Below are 19,759 nucleotides of genomic sequence, written 5' to 3'. Positions count from 1 at the left end.
TTTGTGGGCTGAAAGAAAACAAAAATAATTGCTAACACTTTACAATAAGGTTGAATTAATAAACATTAACTAGCATGAACAAACAATGAACAATATTGTTTTGTAGATCGGTTTTGCAGATTAATCTAAACCAATAGTTAATTGTTGAAACAATCAGCTATTGGTAAAGATCCATGCCGATAGTTGTGCCGAGTTGCATCCTTTGCTATATATCATTATAAAGTAACTAATTTGCCGACTAGATGCTGCATTAGCAGAGAAACAACAGCAGGAAGTTTGTTATCAAGGCTGACAGGACGCTAATATTAGTAGTACCTCAAACAGTTAAATACATGCAGATAAATCCAACCCAAATGTTTTATCCAGCTAAGCTGCATATTTTAAGGTAATAATAAGAGAAAGCAAACTATGCAGCTGTTGGCTACATTAACATATACAACGAGTCAAAATCTTATTTAAGTTTTTTTTTTTTTTTTATTAGATAATCATTAAGTGTTAAAACAGAAGCAAACAAAGTACAAGACTAAACATGTAATATACATTTATGTAATTTCAATGTAACCAGAAGAAGTATTTACTTAAATACATATTAATATAATGAATACATTTTCATTTATACATTTATTTAATTTAGCACATGTTCATACTGTTGTTTTATTTATTTTGTAAAAAATTCTGTCACTCTTTCACTTTGAGTGTTACGTTTTTTTTATCCAGTATACGTTTTATAAACTATCGGTCAATTAATCGGTTATCGGCAAATAAGGACCCACTTTGTTATCAGTATCGGTAAAATCCACTATCGGTCGACCTCTAGTCAAAACAGTGCTAAAAAGTGCCCAAAGTAAGGCTGGGACGATTAATCGTGCAAATGCACGTTTTCTTAATGAATTAATTTTAATGAATTACAGTGAAATGCCGCCACATCCAAAAGCCAGAGGGCGCTCTTGTGCAGAGCTTTTTTCATCAAAATATTCCATATTATCAATGATTGTGTTTGACGAGTGTTGCTTTTTTAATTGCACGTTGTAAACGACTCAGACTCGTAATGATTTTGGATAGATAAGGAATTCCTACTGATCAAACACCCGTAGTACACGCGCAAGCTGCGCATGAAACACATAATCAGAGTCTTGCAATTCAGAATTGATTTCAGACAGATATTTTTAATTGAAAACGCGATGCATTGTCAAAGTCCTAGCACAAAGTGCTCAGACCATCCACTTTTATTATCACTTTCTCATCCAAAAGAGACCCCCAGCATTCCAATTTAATTCACGAGGGCCCAGAATTACCCATAATGCTCTGGTTATACGTGTCATATAAGAAAGTCTGATGCACTGAAAGCTCTCATTAGATACACAAAAGCTCAGTTTCATGCCCCAGTTCTCATTTTCAGAGAGCGTGATTTTGTATAATTATTAATTAAGAGTCGAAATCAAAACAGAAACGTTTGAACAAAAAAGCAAAATAAAAACTTGGTGAACCGGAAAACTTTTCAATATTGATGCTTGCAACTTTTGCAACCTACTACTGCCTGACAACAATGAAGTCAAAACTATTTCAGCCATTGTTCATATGGGAGCAATAATGAATCATCGGCAATAAAAGCAGATAAGTATTTAATTTCTTATTCCTCCTTTGCTTCTTCCCGGTCATTGGGGTTTATTTTAACAAGCCCGCAGCAGTCAGATCACATTATCGTCAGACGGGGAGCAGCACTCAGAAGGTTCTGCGGTACTGGGAAATTTCTCATTAAAAGTGCAGCCCATCAGCAGGGCTCCCACTGCGAACCCTCAGACGGGGGAGGACAGATACGAGACCACTCATCTTTATAATATGTGAAACAGATAAGATACTGTATGCCAGGAATGTGGGTACAAATGAAACTAAAATAGAAGTTTTTCAGCTGTGGCCCTCGGAGACGACAAATGAGAGAGAAAACGTCCAAAACTTTATACGGCTTAATCCGGTGCAAAGCTCGAGACAAATAATGTGATACTGAATTCTCGTTGGTCATAAATTTCTTATGACTATTGACTCCAGCTAAGAATAAGAGCCAATTGCTGTCTGTAGCATTGGACCAAGATGTCGATCGAATAGCTTTATCATATTAAATAGAAGTTTTTGGATGTGAATTCCAGCATTGCACCAGCTATCCGTTATAAGTGACTGAGAAAGAGCTTTATTTAATCTTTATTTAACTGTAATTATGTCAGTTCTGTTAGTTTATCCTCCCTATCGTTTGAATGATAGGATGCATCATATAAATAGAGACTGCATGATGAAATCTGAAGATCACTGAGTAAAGCCAAGTAATGTCTCAATAAAAAATGTCATAGTTCAGTCATACAAAAATCCATAAAGTCTGGAAACTCCTCTGCATTCTTTTCATTTTTAAAAACGACTCATCACGAGGAGTTCACATGCTTGGTCTACTACTTATAAACATAATTCAGAGGACTTAATACTGTAAAGCAAATATCAGATGGATAACATTTATAATATTTGAAGTTTGATGACTCCAGTCCCCATCCAACTTCATTGGCTATGTTTACATGCACAAATTTTGTCAATCCGACTGAATTTAATCCAATTGAAGGTTAAGACAAGTTTATATGCACCATAAACATTTTGCCAGCTTTGCCTATCAAACCATCCCAATGGACTTTGAAAACTAGCCCAAAAGCATCCCAATGACTAATCACAGCCCAAATACCAATAACCAATGAACAAAATCCTTTTATCTTTAACCCGCAGAAGAAAAAACAACCTGCGGAGACAGTTTAAACAGTAGTCCAAATCTGAACTCGAAAAAGGTAGAGGACTTGGCAACACACAGCATCTCTCGTCGAGTTCACGCTTTATCTAAATGTACAAAGCCGATTTGGAGAAGGTTGGAGAAGTTTCAGATATAGGTAATGAAAACACAATTTTCTAAAGGCATGACGCCATTTTATTGCTTTATGTAGCCTAATGTTATGACTAGAGCATGACAGATAAAGGATTTTGAAGGCCGATACCGATACAATTGTTTGTTGGTTTTAAAATCCGATATTCCGATATATCGGCCAATATTTTTTCCCAGATACGCGCAACAAAACATTAACAGATTTCCCTAACATTAGTAATTTTTAGTTATTTATGAGTTTTAACTAAAATAATATGATAATGCATTTTAAAAAGAAACTTTCTTTTATTGTCTCGTGACCAACTCCCCATGAACTCACTTAACCGTTGTTCTCTCTGCCCGATCAGCAGGTTGCAGGATGTGTGACGTGTTATACATGAGTGTTGCCAACAGGGAGGTTGTAGAGTGCCCTCTGGTGTACAAACTATACAACGGCAACACTCATGACATGCTTGAAGGCCGTTTCGGCCGTTTTTTTTTTTTAATATTCATTTATCGGCCATTATGAATGCCGATACCGATAATTTGGAAATGCCTAATATCGGCCGATAATATCGGCCTGCCGATATTGTGCATGTGCACAATGTATTTTTTAATCTGTCTGAGAAAATAATACAATTCACGCTTTAACGTGCGTTTTTTTCTGCTGCTGGTCGTATCAAAGTTTGGACTACACCACCTCTTTCAATACGATCGCAATTTGCATCCGATCGGCCTTAATCGCATCGATTAAGGTGTTTAAATGAAGGCTTTTCAATACAATTAAGCCATTAATACAATTACAAACAGATTATTTAGTTGCATGTAAACGTAGCCATTGTGTGCAAAAGAGAAACTTTTTGCAAATTCATTTTTGTGTTTCGCTAAAGAAGTAAAAATATATGCATTCCTCTGCAAAAACCAAGTACATGCAATATTTTTTTGGCACCAACCTCCACATAGTAAATGTTTGTTAAAGTTAAATTACTGAACCTAAACATAAGAGCCTGATAAAAAGTTAATTTATAGTTCAAGAAAACAGATGCACTAAAGGTTTTGCATCTGAGCTCCTCATATATACATACATATATATATATATATATATATATACATATATATATACATATATATATATACATATATATATATATATATATATATATATATATATATATATATATATATATATATATATATATGACTACTCTCTACATTTTGCTCTAAAAGTTTTTGACATACAGTGGTGTGAAAAAGTGTTTTTAAACGAAGGTTTTTATTATGAAGGGAAAACAAAATGCAAAAACACATGGCCCTGTACATGCTTGCCCCTAAACTTAATAACTAGTTGGGCCACCCTTAGCAATTGTTGTAATTCAGGCAAATTAGAGGGTTTTCAAGCATGAACCACCTTTTTAAGGTCATGCCACAACATTTCAACAGGATTAAGGGTCAAGACTTTGACTAGTTCACTCCAAAATCTTTATTTTGTTCTTCTTCAGCCATTCAGACGTGGACTTGCTGGTGTGTTTTCGATCATCTCTTCATAATAAAAACCATTTACTTTTGTTATCTTTGATATGATCTGAAACATTAAAGTGTGACAAACATGCAAAAAAATCAGGAAGTAACTGCAATATAGGCCAATTATCCCTTTAAATCACCTCTCTGGCAGTCTGTTGTGGCAGCACTGTACACTTTCTCTCTTTGTTTTGTCTTTTCCCTGTAGGACATCAATAGCAGAATCCTCATCCCAGTTTGCCTCGGCCACCATCCCTAAGATCATAAGTATTTGTTTCACCTTTACTCAAAGAGAAGAGCCTCGGAGCATCCAAACAACACTCGAATATAAACCAGTCTTTGTTGTTGTGTAAATAATAATCTTGTTTTTATTGTTTTTAGTCAGGCTCCCCCTTTTTTCCTCCTAGAATCCAGGTTTGAGCAGAAGCTTTCGATTTGCCCCCCAACTGGCCTTCCCTCCTCCCCATGTGCCTCAAAGCCAGATGCGGATGAAAAATTTATGGCAGAGTGCCTTGAAAAAACCCCGTCCATTCTATTTGAAGTGTAGCTCATCCTCTGAAGTTTGCCCCCCGTGTGATGGCGGCCATATTTGCACTCAGACGCATTTCAACCGTCTGCGTGTCAGTCACCCACTGATAAAAGGTAAATGATCATCCAGCTGGCGTAATTGGGAAATTGATCCGACTCAATATTGATTGGGAGTTTTTTCAATCAAGTCAGCGGTCTTCATTATCAGTGGTATAATTGGTGGCCCCGCCCCCACGACAGACAGACCCATGTAAATTTGCACAGTCTCCCTTCAACCCAACCTCAGATTACGGCCCACTGCATTTCCCCCCAAGGTCACACGAAACGAATTTATTATTCATAAGCGTCTCATTATTTGGGCATCAGATCAAACGGTGGAAAAACATTAGCACAGTGTCTGTTTCTCTCTCCAGGAAAAGCCTCAAGCTACACAAATGGAGATCAACATCGAGATAGATTTACAATTTAACCTTTCTTTTCAAATAGACAGGGTGCGTTTAAATAGCAACACTCAGCCAGTCAGCCAAAAATGGTTAAATGTGCATTTGAATGGCATTTTTGCAAGTAATGGCCCATCATTTTGTTTGGCTCTTTATAAAAAATGTGAACATGGAATTTTTGTATGATAAAGAGCTTTTTAGGGCCATGTAGATACATTTTTGAGATATTCAACCGAGCAAAGTAGCACTTAAAAGTTTCAGAAAGATTTCCAATTTGAATCATTCCTAAAATATTAAAAAGATAGGTATGTATTAATTCATCTAAGTTGAGGTAAGTACATAGTAAAATATTGAAAAACGGTGGTGTTTTCCTTTAAGACTTAAAAAAAGTTGGGTAATTTTTAACCTACGGCTGGGTCAAAGTGGGACAAACCCATTCGTTTGGTTAGAAAATGTCCATATTTTCCCTATAGCTCGGTGGTAGAGCATTGTGTTAGCAGCGTAAAAGGTTGTGGGTTCAATCCCAGGAAACACACAAATGTATGCTATGTAATGCACTGTAAGGGGACGATCACACCAAAAGAGTTTTAAACGCCTGGAAACGCAAGGTGTGCCGCATTGCCTTTTTTGGTAACCACTAAGGCAGCTGTCCTGTCAATAAAATATTGAAGCATAAATGCTCCTTTAACGTTAACTTTTATATTATTAGAAACTTAAAAAATTCAGTTGGACAATGGAAAAACGCGTATGACGTTGGCCGCTTTTCCGTTTAAAGCGCTCCTGTAAAAACCCATGGCGCAGGAGGCTGGCCAAAAGGCGAGGTGTTCAACGCAGATAAAGAATGCGCATAACGCTCACTGCCTATAGAAAATCATTTAAAAAAAATGCGTTCTGCCATTAACACGGTCTGTGTGATCGGCCCCAGTCATTTTGAAAAAACAAAAATGGCAGCCAAAATGCATAACTGGGTGATTCTCACGAAAACTTGGTTTTAAAAATGTCAAGCATGAAAATGTAAAAATTGCTTAAATTTACATTGAAAAACAAAGTCTGGAGTAAATGGGAACATTAATTTAAAAACTTTTACTTATCATTTAACACTTTTTGTAACATAATTTAAAAAATTTGTCCTAAAAATCTCATTACCGCAACAGTCAGAAAACATCAACAGTGACATATTTTCAAAATGACATGACAAACCTGAAAGAACATAATTTGGAGATTCTGCACATGCATTTAAAATCAAAGTATTATGCTTCTATTAATTAAATTAACATTTAATAAGCATCTGTTGCGGTAATGATAATCAAAATGTCGTGTAAGCATTCTGACAAGACAATATTTCAAATTAACTGTAAAAAAATGATCTTACCTGGTAGCCATCTTGAAGTAACTGGTCCATGTGCTTGGTCACTCAAAATCAAACTTTATTAAAATTCTGTATGTGTGCTTAAACTGTTCTCAAAAAGTGTTGCGGAGGATGAGAACATCAGGCATGGACACATCATTTTCCTAATTTTTCTTCATTATTATTATCAGGGAACTACACTAACCTTTTCCACTGGTGGCACTTGCGCTACCAACTTTTTCAGTTACTGGCGCAAAATATGATTTGGTCGCACATATTTTTTTCAAGTTATATTAAGGCGCTCTGGATAATAATAAACAATAATGAAACTGTATTGCATACAGATATGCTTTTTATTTTACTTGCCATCTTTTAAACCACATGCCTTCTTGTTTTCTTAAACGTTGCAGTCGTGTTTCCCACAGATCGGAAATTTACTTGGTGGTGGTAGCCGGTGAAAAGGGCAATTATTACCCACTGACAAATAATGGTCTACTATACATGTGACGAAGAACTAATAATGTGTGACACAACACAATACTTTGATTTATTGAAAATTAATATTAATTTCACATTATATTTCATTAATCTAAACACTCCAAACTTTCTTTGCCATTAACAAAGCTGACACTGTTTGTCAAAGCACCACAAAAACACTTACTGTTTTTGCACTGATATATGAAGCAATTAGACCCCTTTTATCAAACTCAATATAGTACAATACGATGTATAGTATATTAATAGATATTGCAGGTCTATAGATTATAAATGTGACTGATGTTATGACTGATGTTATGACTGATGTTATAATGGTAATAATTACTATTAGATAGGCACTTTTACTGCTTCTGCTCTATCTTTCTATTTCTCTCTTGCCGATTTAAAAAGCTTAATCCACTCATTTTTTTCAGATTTAAAAGTCTACTTGCTGTCCCGGTGACAGACTTTACATGCATTGCTTTGCTCGTTCAGTGCAATTGGCTTGACATTAGCATTGCTCTTTGCTACAATCTCTGTCCAAACTTAATATGGATATGGTTTTAGAAAAGATATGGTTTATTAACGGCCATAAAAAAATGTGAGAAAGCAAATGCAGCGCGTGGTCGTAACAAGAACCATCGCCATAGAAACCGAAGGCACGCTGAAACTTCACCCGAGCTTTAGCGCGGTAGCGCTCATGGCCGTTTTCCGATCGACTCGGGTTATAAACACAACATTAATCAGACTTGGGACCCAAAGTAATTAAACTAGGACCTAACCGGACCCGACAGACCACTTAAAATATAAACCCGGAACCATACGGGTCCCGCGTCCTCAGTGAAGAAAGACCTCTGCTCAAGTTCAGAAACATGGAAGACACTGCGCTTGCGTCGCGTCGCACCTAATTCATTGAGAAACAGCTGAGCACGCAAACGCACACTGATAGGGAGAGACACGACGTGCTTTCACCCAAAATGAAGCCAACGTGTTGATGGCTCAGAGCACGTTATAAAACGTATTCTTAAAATCCACATTTCTGTTTTAATAAATGCTCATAGTAAATCATAGCATATTGTCTAAAACATTAGGTAGCACATTTGCGACCCATTAAAAATTAGGGTCGCAACGGCAGTTCAAAAGGTCGCATATGCGACCATTTTGGTCGCAGTGTAGCTCCCTGATTATACATGAATATTCAGTAAATATTTTTTCTGTCATCTAAAGTAGTCTAGCAAAACATCCATTTATTTTTTTTCTTAATATTTTTGTGTTAATTTGATTAAATTACAACATAATGCATGTTCAAACACAGCCGGACACATTGCGGTAATGAGAATTTCAGCAGAAAATGAGATAAAATTTACAATTATAAATTCTTATGTTGAAATCACACATTGTGCAAGGTAGTACACAGTATTGTGTTAATTCTGATGCTTTTTAATGTTACTATATTACACATTTTAAAGCTAAAATTATTAGTGCCGTGGTGTTTCAATGGTTTCGTGAGAATCACCCAACTGTGTGATCCCACCGCCACCGGCGAGAGCGTCAAAGTGGCTGGAAGTCATCGAAGAAAGTTGAAATCAGGTAAACTTTATGGTAACGGTTCAGCGGCAACCAATCGAAATGCAGAAAAGGATTCTAAAGAATGCATTTGAGCATCAGAGCGTCCACTTCTCTTTTTCTATAGCGTCTTTGGCAGGGCAGCCAGCTGTGGTAGTGTGAATATACAGTAAATGTACATATTTGACACAAACATAAGATAAAAACCACCCAGCATTTTGGCCTAAAGCAACCAACAAGTTAATTTATACAGTAACCAACCAATTGGGTCTGTTCTTTTATGATCCAACCATGGGCTGAAAATAACTGTGTGAATTAAATCCAAATGATGAATCCGCATCATCGTGATCTTTTGTTATTTGATCTTGATCTATCTTAATATCAAAAAATGTTTTTCTCAAAACAATTTGCATGCAAAAACTACCCGTACAAGAACTCAAAAAGATTAGATGAAGTCATAAACAGACCGTCAGTTCTGAAAAATACATGAACTGTTGAAATGATTGTCTGTAGTTCTCCGAAATTCATTCATGTGTCTGTGCACAAAGCACAAGTCAGCAAACACACACTCAGACTCCTGAACAAACACTGGAGATTGCTCTCTTTCAAGAAATCATGTGTTCATCCCGGCATGCGGACATTGCCCATTGTGGCGTGAATCTTGACTCCCACCAGATGCTAAAAGCACCATTACACGTTTTTTTCAGGTGGGTGGAGAGGTGAAGGTCAGGTTGTTTATCACCATCTCACAACAAGCATCATGCTTTAATAGTAACAGCAGTTACATCTAAAAAAACAGCTAACAGTATTTTATAAGTTCATTCAGACAAATTTGTTCACACTATACTGTATGTAAATTCTATTACTTTACACTATATGCTGGATTGCAAAACAATATGCAGAGTTTGGTTCCAAAAAGCAATAAATCCATTTCGACTAATCCATTTCGTAAAAACGTGTTTTCATGATGAAAAGTTGCGGCGCCCAAAATCACCTACTTCCATACTATATAACAGGCAAAAATCAGTATGCCAAGAAGTAGCATGTCCAAATAAAACAGTAGGCAAAAAGTACCCGAATTACCTACTACTTCCGGCTAGATTTTTAAGCGGATATTTTACTATCCCATGAGTCCATGTGAGCTGAGTCATCACATAACAATAGCAACATGACAAATGTATTCATACTGAAACCGCTTTGGAAAAAGTGCAAATGCACCATTGGTGCCAAACAAACAAAAAACAAGGTACCATTAGGCAGAAAAATTAAAGATAAATATTATAAATTAACTTAATGATTCAATACGCTCTCTCAATTTGAAGTAGATAGATGGCATCTCCAACAGATCAAAACACATTTTTAGAGACAGGTAAAGCAGAGGAGTTGGTCCAATAAATATAACAGAAGCAGCTCAGGTTGTCTTTAGTGGAGGGGTAATTGTTTAGCGATTTTACTTACATGATAGCAAATGGAAGCGGGACACCTCCGTCACTCAGGGGGGGCAGGTCGGCGGCACCGTGCAAGATGACGCTCAGTGTCTCCGCCCCTGGGCGGGACACGTGGCCCTCTTGAGCAAAGGAGTGGGCGTGATCTTCTCTTGTCAATGGAGACTCTGTTACCTTCAAAATACACAGTAAAGATGTTGTGATTAGTGATTTTTATCATCTTAAAAGAACCTCGGGTGGTTGTCAGGGTGTTGCTACAATATACGGTAACTGAGGTGTACAAAATAGTTTTTAGCATGTTGCTATGAGGTAGCTAGGTGTTAATATGACCTCTCTAGTTGGTTAACATAAGCTGCATTGTTTTGGGTGGTTGGAAAATTCCTAAAATTCTTTTTTTCAACACAAATCTATAGATGCTTTATAGCTTGCATCTAGATTTTACATATGAACTCTTAGAAATGTAATAACATGCTTCTCAGCAAGCCACGTGTATCATTTATGTCTGTAGTAGCCTACAAGCAGTTTTCGTCAAAGTTTAATACTCCGTTTGAGCAACGTTCACAGTAATGTTTGCCTTAGCAAACACCACTTACCTATTTTAAAATATGAAGCTTGCTGTACTTCAAATCAGCTAATTATGTTAAAAGTTGATTTCTTTGTATAAAGACTAACAAGTAGACTTTGGCTAAGCGAGAATCTATGTAGTCAGAGCGGTTCCTTAGCAACAGGTAATTTAACAATAGACGCAGCTGTAGTATAAATGGCTATTCACAGTGGGAGTCATATGCAACTCCTGTGGAAGTCAATCTATGCCTGCGTCACAGTAACCCTGAAGCACTCGGCATTGTGCGAGGCACTGGAGCGACGGCTATTTCTTTTCAATTGGAATCAAAGGCGAGGGAAAAGTCATCAGATGCAACAATGAAACAACATCTCTCTTGTGCAAGGTCCTATCGCGTTTGCTTTATGCTCAACATTCTCCTGAAAAGAGTCTGGTTTCCAGGCATAAAGCTGAAGTCTGTTAGAATCAGACATTTTTCACAGCCTGCCTCGATTTTCATCTTCTTAAAAAATAAGCTTCTTAAACCTAGGCATTGCGCAGACCGGCGCTAAGGATATTTTCGGTAAGCCGGTTGGTGCGGCGTAATGTCGTTTGCAATTCAACAAGAGATGCATTGAAGGTTGCTAAACCTGAACGCATTCGTCATGAGACGGATAAGCAGAGGGATATTTAAATTTTTGGTTGAAAACTTGGGTTAAGTTATTATGGTCAGTGGTCATGTGAGCGCTGAGAAACATTTGTTTTGGGATACGTGTTGCTAAATAAATACACTGTTAAAAAAATCCTTGTTGCACTTAAATTTTTACATTTTCAAATTGAATTTACAATTAATTACAAGTTTTGTTACTAGTTCAGGAGTTAATTCAACTTTCTATTTATCATTTATAGCAACTTAAACATTTAAAGTCGCCATGAAAATAAAATGAAAAACTGGAATTTGTTTTGGAATATTCTTTTTTTTTTTCATTACTTTTCTGTGAGCTTAACTATTTTTGACAAATTCATGTGCAATCAAAACAATCTCTCTTTACTTCATGTCATATGGTATGGCAGGTGGGCAGGGTCCGGGAGAAGCTCGCTGCGATTAGCAATTAGCAACACAACCAAAATTTAAACAATTAAAACTAATTAGAGACTTCTGACTTGTACCACCTGACCACAGCAATGTCATGCAGAAACAATAAAAATTATGTCAGTAAAATGTCATTTAGAAAAAAAGTTCAACTTAAAATATAACATTAGAGGCTGTTTTCTCGTAATTACGAAAATTATGACATGCAATGGACGCAGAAACTGTTGAAATCATATTCTAGTTCATGACTAATGACCAATGTCAAACTTACCATAAAAAAATAAGGTTTTTATCAAATGTTTGTAACTATACCGATATCTCATATGTCAATATTTTGAGACCAGTGCAAGGTCTCAGTTTTCATACATTTTTTTCAAAAAATTTTCTATAGTTAAAGGAATAGTCTACTCATTTTCAATATTAAAATATGTTATTACCTTAACTAAGAATTGTTGATACATCCCTCTATCATCTGTGTGCGTGCACGTAAGCGCTGGAGCGCGCTGCGACGCTTCGATAGCATTTAGCTTAGCCCCATGTCTAAGCTTAGCCATCAACGTTTTTCCTATTTAAGACGAGTAGTTATACGAGGAAGTTTGGTGGTACAAAATAAAACGTAGCGCTTTTCTAAGCGGATTTAAAAGAGGAACTATATTTTATGGCGTAATAGCACTTTTGGGAGTACTTCGACTCGCCTGAAAAGTCCGCTCCCCTTCTCACTCTCATAATGGGAGAGGGAGGGTGTTACTGCGCCGAGTCGAAGTACTCCCAAAAGTGCTATTACGCCATAAAATATAGTTCCTCTTTTAAATCCGCTTAGAAAAGCGCTACGTTTTATTTTGTACCACCAAACTTGCTCGTATAACTACTCGTCTTAAATAGGAAAAACGTTGATGTGTTTGGTCACTTCTAACTTTATCTCTAAATGGTACCATTGAATGAATGGGGCTAAGCTAAATGCTATCGAAGTGTCGCAGCGCGCTCCAGCGCTTACGTGCACGCACACAGATGATAGAGGGATGTATCAACAATTCTTAGTTAAGGTAATAACATATTTTAATATTGAAAATGAGTAGACTATTTCTTTAAGTGCAGCTTTCAGAAGAGAAATGTCACTCAATATGTTTCTTTCTTAGAAATGCGCAAACGAAAATTAAAATAAAATAAATGTCACATCCATAACAAATTTATATTTCCTTTAACTAAAATAGAAAACATGAATATTGATATTTTTCTGATGTCTGGACTCTATGGGGTTTATGTAAAATATGGTTCAATATATTGGTATTAAAATACATTCTCTAATTAATTATATTTTCTTTTTTGACAAAAAATGTCCCATCCATAATGCTGTTCTTTGCACTAATAGCTATTTAAATAAACATTATTGATCTAAGAAATAACAGAAAACAAAACCTTAAAAAAAAGTGTGCTTTGAACTGTTGAATTATTAAAAAATAAATGCAGTCTGCTTTGCATTATGGCTGCATTACCACCTAAATTCTCAATAATTAAACAGACATAGTCAATTATTCCTTACTTAATATTCATGTTAGGATATTAATCCCCAAAGTTATACAGAGAATATTTAAAAATGCATGGCACATTTATTCACTTTGCAATATTTTATACTTTATGTAGATATCTGAATATAAAATCACACACACAATTGAGGTGCACTTTTAAGTTTGACAATGATACAAAGAAAAAGGACAGACTTTGTCCTAGAAAATATTACTGTATCACAAAATTATTAAAGCATTCAAATATTAATTCATAAACTACAACGTAGTTGTTTGAAACTATAAAGAACAGCGACACAAAAAAATTTTAGTCAAAACTTAGAGATTTCCAAAAAGTAATTTCCAAAAATTCTTCTTCAAATTTCTTTTAACACAACCATTTGATATCTAAAGAGCTTCAGAAACATTACTGGAAACATTTTTTCGCTGGTCATTTCCCCTGAACTGATTTATATGGAGCACAGTTCTCCATTCACCTCTCAGTGGGTTCAATATAACCCAGCGTTGACTCAAGCTATCCACACTCCTCCATCTCCAGAGACTTTAGACTAGTCAATAATTCAGAAGTCCAGGCAGAAATGATATAAGCATGGATTGACAGCCTCAACAATAACACAAAGATACATGTGTGGAGAAAATAAAAATGAAAGAAGAGGTTGGTTATTTAGAAGCGGACAAAGCAAAATATACTGTAGCCTACACATAGACATAGAAAAATGTCTCTTCTCTGAACAATATCCTGCCACCATTAATTTTACATGAGACATGCAGTTAGACCAGCTGACTAGGCCTACACTAAGCTGAGTTAATGTACATCTGTGCGAGCGATGATTCAGGTCATTAACCAGAGTCTACACTTATCTATGATCTGTATCTGTTATTATTAGATTGAGTGGCTGTAGACATGGCAGACAAACTTCATTTACTGTTTAATTATCTCAAACACTTATTAATCCCAGCTAAAGATAACACATCTAATGTGTTTGCCTTAATTGTTGTATTGTTGCGATGCGTTTTTGTGTGGTCAGATGAATGAATAATTAAATCTGCAATGCACAGACAATGCATTACACCTAAATGGTTTATTGTAATGAGTGGTTGGTGAATCTTACTAAACTAATGTCCATATGTTTTATAATACCAAAATTAAAAGCATTAATATTTATTATTTTGCACACACACACACACACACACACACACACACACACACACACACATATATATATATGAAGAGTTTGGTTCCAAAACGCAATAAACGCCATTTTTGAAAAAAATGAGTTACTGCCAAAATCAGTATTATATCAGGTCAGTAGTTAAAAGTAAATTCTTAATTTTACGCAAAATCTAATATCCGCCGTGTTATTCTGTCATCTTTTCTCCATTTTTTCCCAAAATGCGATAAACGCCACTCCCCCTTTTTTACAGAATGCAATAAATCCATTCCTGATATTACAGCCCACCAGTCACGCAATGTAAACAAGCAATGGCGGCGCGCTGAGTACACGGAGTCCTAGTTTTCCTCATCTACTTTGTACTTCGTGATCAACAAACAAAACAAAATAATACTTTAATAGCATTGATAAACCTGTGATGGTTTTCTGTGATAGGAAAGAAACGTAAGCCATCAGCATCTAATAATTTCCCTGAGAGGCACTCGGAGACGGCCGCTTGTTCTCCCGACAGCATCAAGCTTCTCATGCTAACACATTGACCCCAGAGGATCTTATGAAAAACTTTCCATAATTTTACTAAAAGTCAACGAAAATCGAGCAGGACCAAAAACATTTTACAGCGACGACGCCAAGTAACCGCAATGACAGTGATCTTAATATGACAAAGTAAGTGTTTTGATTAATGCCATTAATGTTTATATTTTTAATTAGTGTGTACAACTAGTCAACTAAATGAATATAACATGGCAAAGATGAATGGACATTTATATAGGCAATTGATTCAATAGATTTATAGCATTTTGAATAAAAACTTATCATGGATTTATTGCATTTTGTGGAAAAAATAATCAGTTTTTAAAATAAATCTTTGAAAATCAACTTATGGATTTGAATTTTTTATGTTTTTATAACCTAAAGATGCTATGTGAAAGTTTGTAACAGAAAATAGTTGTTTTCATCTTGTCACTTTCTTGGTATAGAAAACACGTTTTTACCAAAATTTGTCAAAATGGATTTATTGCATTTTGGAACCAAACTCTTCATATATATATATATATATATATATATATATATATATATATATATATATATATATATATATATATATATATATATATATATATATATATATATATATATATATATATATATATATATATATATTTATACAACAGTTCTTTCTGGTTCTCGAATCTGATTGGCTAAGAGCTATGCGATATTGTGCTAATATCGGCACTGTAACCGCTTCACCTTTCATATAATTCCGCCACCCAGTGAATGGAGGTCCTAAGCAGGCTCATCTCTGAATGGAAAAACACAGACGCGCTGTTTTGAATCACTCTCCGTGTATCTCATTAGTTTACTAGCTCATAAATCAGTCTGTGAATCCCCAATCGGAAGTTATTATTGGATGTTACGTTAAAGTTAATGGGAGAAATGTCTTGTCACATCGTGTGGACGAATAAACACTTGGAAAGAGGAATATAAACACTCGTTTTTTTTCTGGAGCTATATCTCATCAGAACGCGAAAACACCGTGGAACTGCAGGTAAGCACCGCAGCTTTTAAATGTGGACATTGATCATTTACTTTATCGTGACGTGACTATTAAAACAAGTTATGAGATATCGCCACTGGTATAACGTTATTTATAAGCAGCATGCAAAAACATCTCTCTGACACTTATAAAAAAACGTTTTATATAGTACTGACAAGAACAAAGTTTAATAATAATAATCGAGTGCTCGTATCGCGTTAAGAATAAATGAGAAAGCTATAGTAACGTCATACAAGTAGTTTTATTAACTTTTACCTCGCGCCAAAACAATAACAACACAAAAGACACTAAGGGCCCTATTTTAACGATCTAAGCGCATTGTCTAAAGCGCACAACGCAACGTCTAAATGGGCGTGTCCGAATCCACTTTTGCTAATTTAACGACGGGAAAAATGGTTTTTGTGCTGAACGCATGGTCGAAAAGGGTAGGTCCTATTGTAATGGGAGTATTTTGGGCGTAACGTGCAGTAAACCAATGAGAGACTCAGCTCTCATCCCCTTTAAAAGCAAGTTGCGCTGGCGCTATGTCTAATCCCTATTTAGACGACGGACTTTGTAAACTGAAAAACTAAGCGGAGGTAGAAGATCCCCAGTTTAAGATTAATGTTAAATAATTGTGTTGTTTTTCCACTTGTATTGAAATTGTTATTTTTTTTATTAAAACCTTTAAAACCCGTTTTCTATTAATCATGGAAGTAAAAAGCAGGCTTTTAATTGCTTTAAATGTATGGCTTTCCAATATCATCAAAACATAATTTACAAGTATATAAGATAAGGTTTGTACTCTAAAAATACTTTATTTGTAACAAACAGGAGATAAAGAATTTACAAACGGCTCTCCGCAGGTTTCAGCACTTTGGACAGCGGTTTTTTTAGCAAAGAGTTTTTTTTAAGCATTGCTTAAAATTGTTTCTCATCTCACCATATCCGCAGGTACATCATATACAATATATGGGTGAGTTAGCATTAAATAAAAACATTGAACAACAGATGAATTTGTTTAAAGCAAAGCTTTTATTTACTTACCCGGCTACAGGTGAAGCAGCTCTTTACGCCTTCTAACGTCTCATAATAAGTCCTCAATTATGTCCAAGAGACTCAATAATAATCTTTTACATTCAATCCTTTAATCTTTCATATTTAAAAGCATTTTTGTGCTGCTGGGCATTCGTGTACTTTGTCATAAGCAAACCCGCGTTGTCCTCCCGTTTATAGGCGCATATTAATGCGCTCTTTAAATAACATAAAACATATTGCGCCATTGACTTTAGACTTTAGACCAGGTTTTTGTTGGTCAATGGCGTAGTCTATTTTAGTTGCCTCAAAATAGCAACGTGCCAACAATGCGCCTGAACACGCCTCGTTTTCAGACCAGAACGCCCATGGGCGCAAAAGGGGGCGCAAATGCATTTGCTATTTAAACAACGCGGCGCTAAACGTGAAAATTAGGGTGGAAACTAGCGAAAGACACTTGCGTCGCGCATTGCGCTGCATTGCGCCGGGTGTAAGATAGAGCCCTAAATATGAATTAAAAAACAAGTAATAGTTTGATCATGACACCAAATACTGCTGATTTGATCTCATTTTGACGATCATGAACAAACAAGGCCAACATGAGAGCCAGGGTATATCTGTCAGAGATGTAGCCCAGAGAGGGCGGTGGTCAGCGGGGCGAGTGAACACTGACGTCCGCTCATGCTTTGGTTCTCATTTGTACCGAATCTCACTAAGCAAACGTTCAAACAGGCGCTATCTTTACTAATCGACTGCAGATTTAAATATAATACATATACATTCTCGACTGAACTAATCTTAAAACTACACTTTGTGACCAAGAAACGGTAATATAAAGTAACGGCTTTTCCGTCCATTGAGTTGTTATGAGCTTCAAAGCAGCCGAAAGTTTTAACTGTCATTCTGGCCGCCCTCAAATCCGTGGCGGAAGAAGTAGTTCTCAAACAAAGAGGCTTTTAAAATAACTCCGGTTGTTTTCTAGTTTTCGTTTTTCAAACGTGTGCCGTCGAACTGTTGTATAAAAGCAATATCGCTCTCGGAGTCGTGTGATATAGCTCTATATCATCACGGCTGTGATTGCCTCCGGCACTCGGCCTACGGCCTCGTGCCTCTGGCCTAATCACAGCCGTGATGATATAGAGCTATATCACACTCCTACTCGAGCGATATTGCTTAAATATATATATATATATATATATATAAATAAACACTATTTTTTAATATAATTATTTTTGCATTTCGACAATTGTTTTATGGCAATTATTTAAATTTCCCCCATTATGCGAAAAATAAATTACTATAAGGTGAAAACATACATTTGTATACTATTTATATATTTTAGTATAATTTTTACACTGTCAGAAAAAGGTACAAAAGCTGTCACTGGGACGGCACATTTAAAAAAAAATCCTAATATGTACCATTTAGGTACAAATATGCATACATTTGGTACCAATGTGTACCTTTGAGGTACTAATATGCACCATTTAGTTACAAATGTGTACTTTTTAAAAGGGTACTGCCCCAGCAGCTTTTATAACCCTGCTTTATAATAATACCATAATTTTTAGACACCAATATCATTCTATACAGTACTTAGGGAGTACCTTATAAACATGAAATGAAAATTGCATCATGTATGACTACATGTATCAAAGAAACGATAAACACTTGGTTGTTGATAAAAGGAGTACAAAGCCCTATCACATTGAACACACACGACAGTGCAGTGCTTATGAAAACTTGCACAAACAGCCGAAGGGCCGGAGCTGAACGTGACTGACTCAATGAAGGCGATGTAGACTGAAACAGCCGGAGCTCCACATCTGACGTCTCCAGAGGAAAAATCACCCAGCAGGATTTAAAAGCCTCTCCTTTATCAGGCTCCTCTCACTGCTCTGACTTTGAAAAATAATGACGCTCCTTTGTAAATCTCTCTGTGAACGACTTGAGGAATTTCAAATACCACAAAATGCCATTGAGAAGATATATTGTGATTAGGGTTTTGGATTTGCAGAGTTTTGGATTTTTCTGTTTAAAGCTTAGTAAAGCTTTAAACAGAAACTTCTTTTATTGCAGTCTTGTGTTTATTAAAATCTCTAGCAACAAACTATATGAAATAAATATGCCATGAACACCAAATAAAGCAAAACAATTAATATTTTCATAAATCTGTGATACATACTCTATTTCTGCACTATGCACAAATTGCGCATGCTTATAGGACTAGCCCATATCCCACCTAAAAAAGAACAGTTTAAGATGGTTGGTTGGTTTAAACTGGTCTCCCAGCCTGGTTTTAGCTGGGTAAGCTTGTGTAGCAGGCTGGTTTAAGAGGGTTTTTTTTAGCAGGTCATAACTGGTCAGGCTGAAAGACCAGCTGACCCAACAGTTTAAAGCAGCTGATAAGGCAAAGCTGGTTGGCTGGTCTTAGCTGGTCCTCCCAACCCGGCCAGCTAAAAAATTGGGCAAAAGCCCTCTAAAACCTGCTACACCAGCTTAACCAGCTAAAAGTAGGGATTTTACTTACCCTCAATCCATCCTATAACACATTAAAACCAATGTTTGTCTAACGTTCTGACGTGGAGCTGGCATGCCGCCATTTTTTATCTAGATGTGTTTAGATCATAATGTTGTTTGTACTTA

General features: G+C 36.0%; 1 protein-coding gene across 1 annotated transcript in view; it reads right to left on the bottom strand.

Moving 5' to 3' along the window:
• ccdc33 (coiled-coil domain containing 33) overlaps window positions 1-19,759 on the bottom strand; it is a 116,231-nt gene that overhangs the window by 76,409 nt on the left and 20,063 nt on the right. Inside the window, exon 4 of the mRNA XM_073868846.1 lies at window positions 10,226-10,386. Within this exon, the coding sequence (XP_073724947.1) occupies window positions 10,226-10,386 (161 nt within the window). The remainder of the gene's footprint in view (window positions 1-10,225; window positions 10,387-19,759) is intronic.

This window comes from Misgurnus anguillicaudatus, chromosome 6, assembly GCF_027580225.2.
Source record: "Misgurnus anguillicaudatus chromosome 6, ASM2758022v2, whole genome shotgun sequence".
NCBI classification, from domain to species: domain Eukaryota; kingdom Metazoa; phylum Chordata; class Actinopteri; order Cypriniformes; family Cobitidae; genus Misgurnus; species Misgurnus anguillicaudatus.
This window is presented reverse-complemented; position numbering and strand designations above follow the sequence as displayed.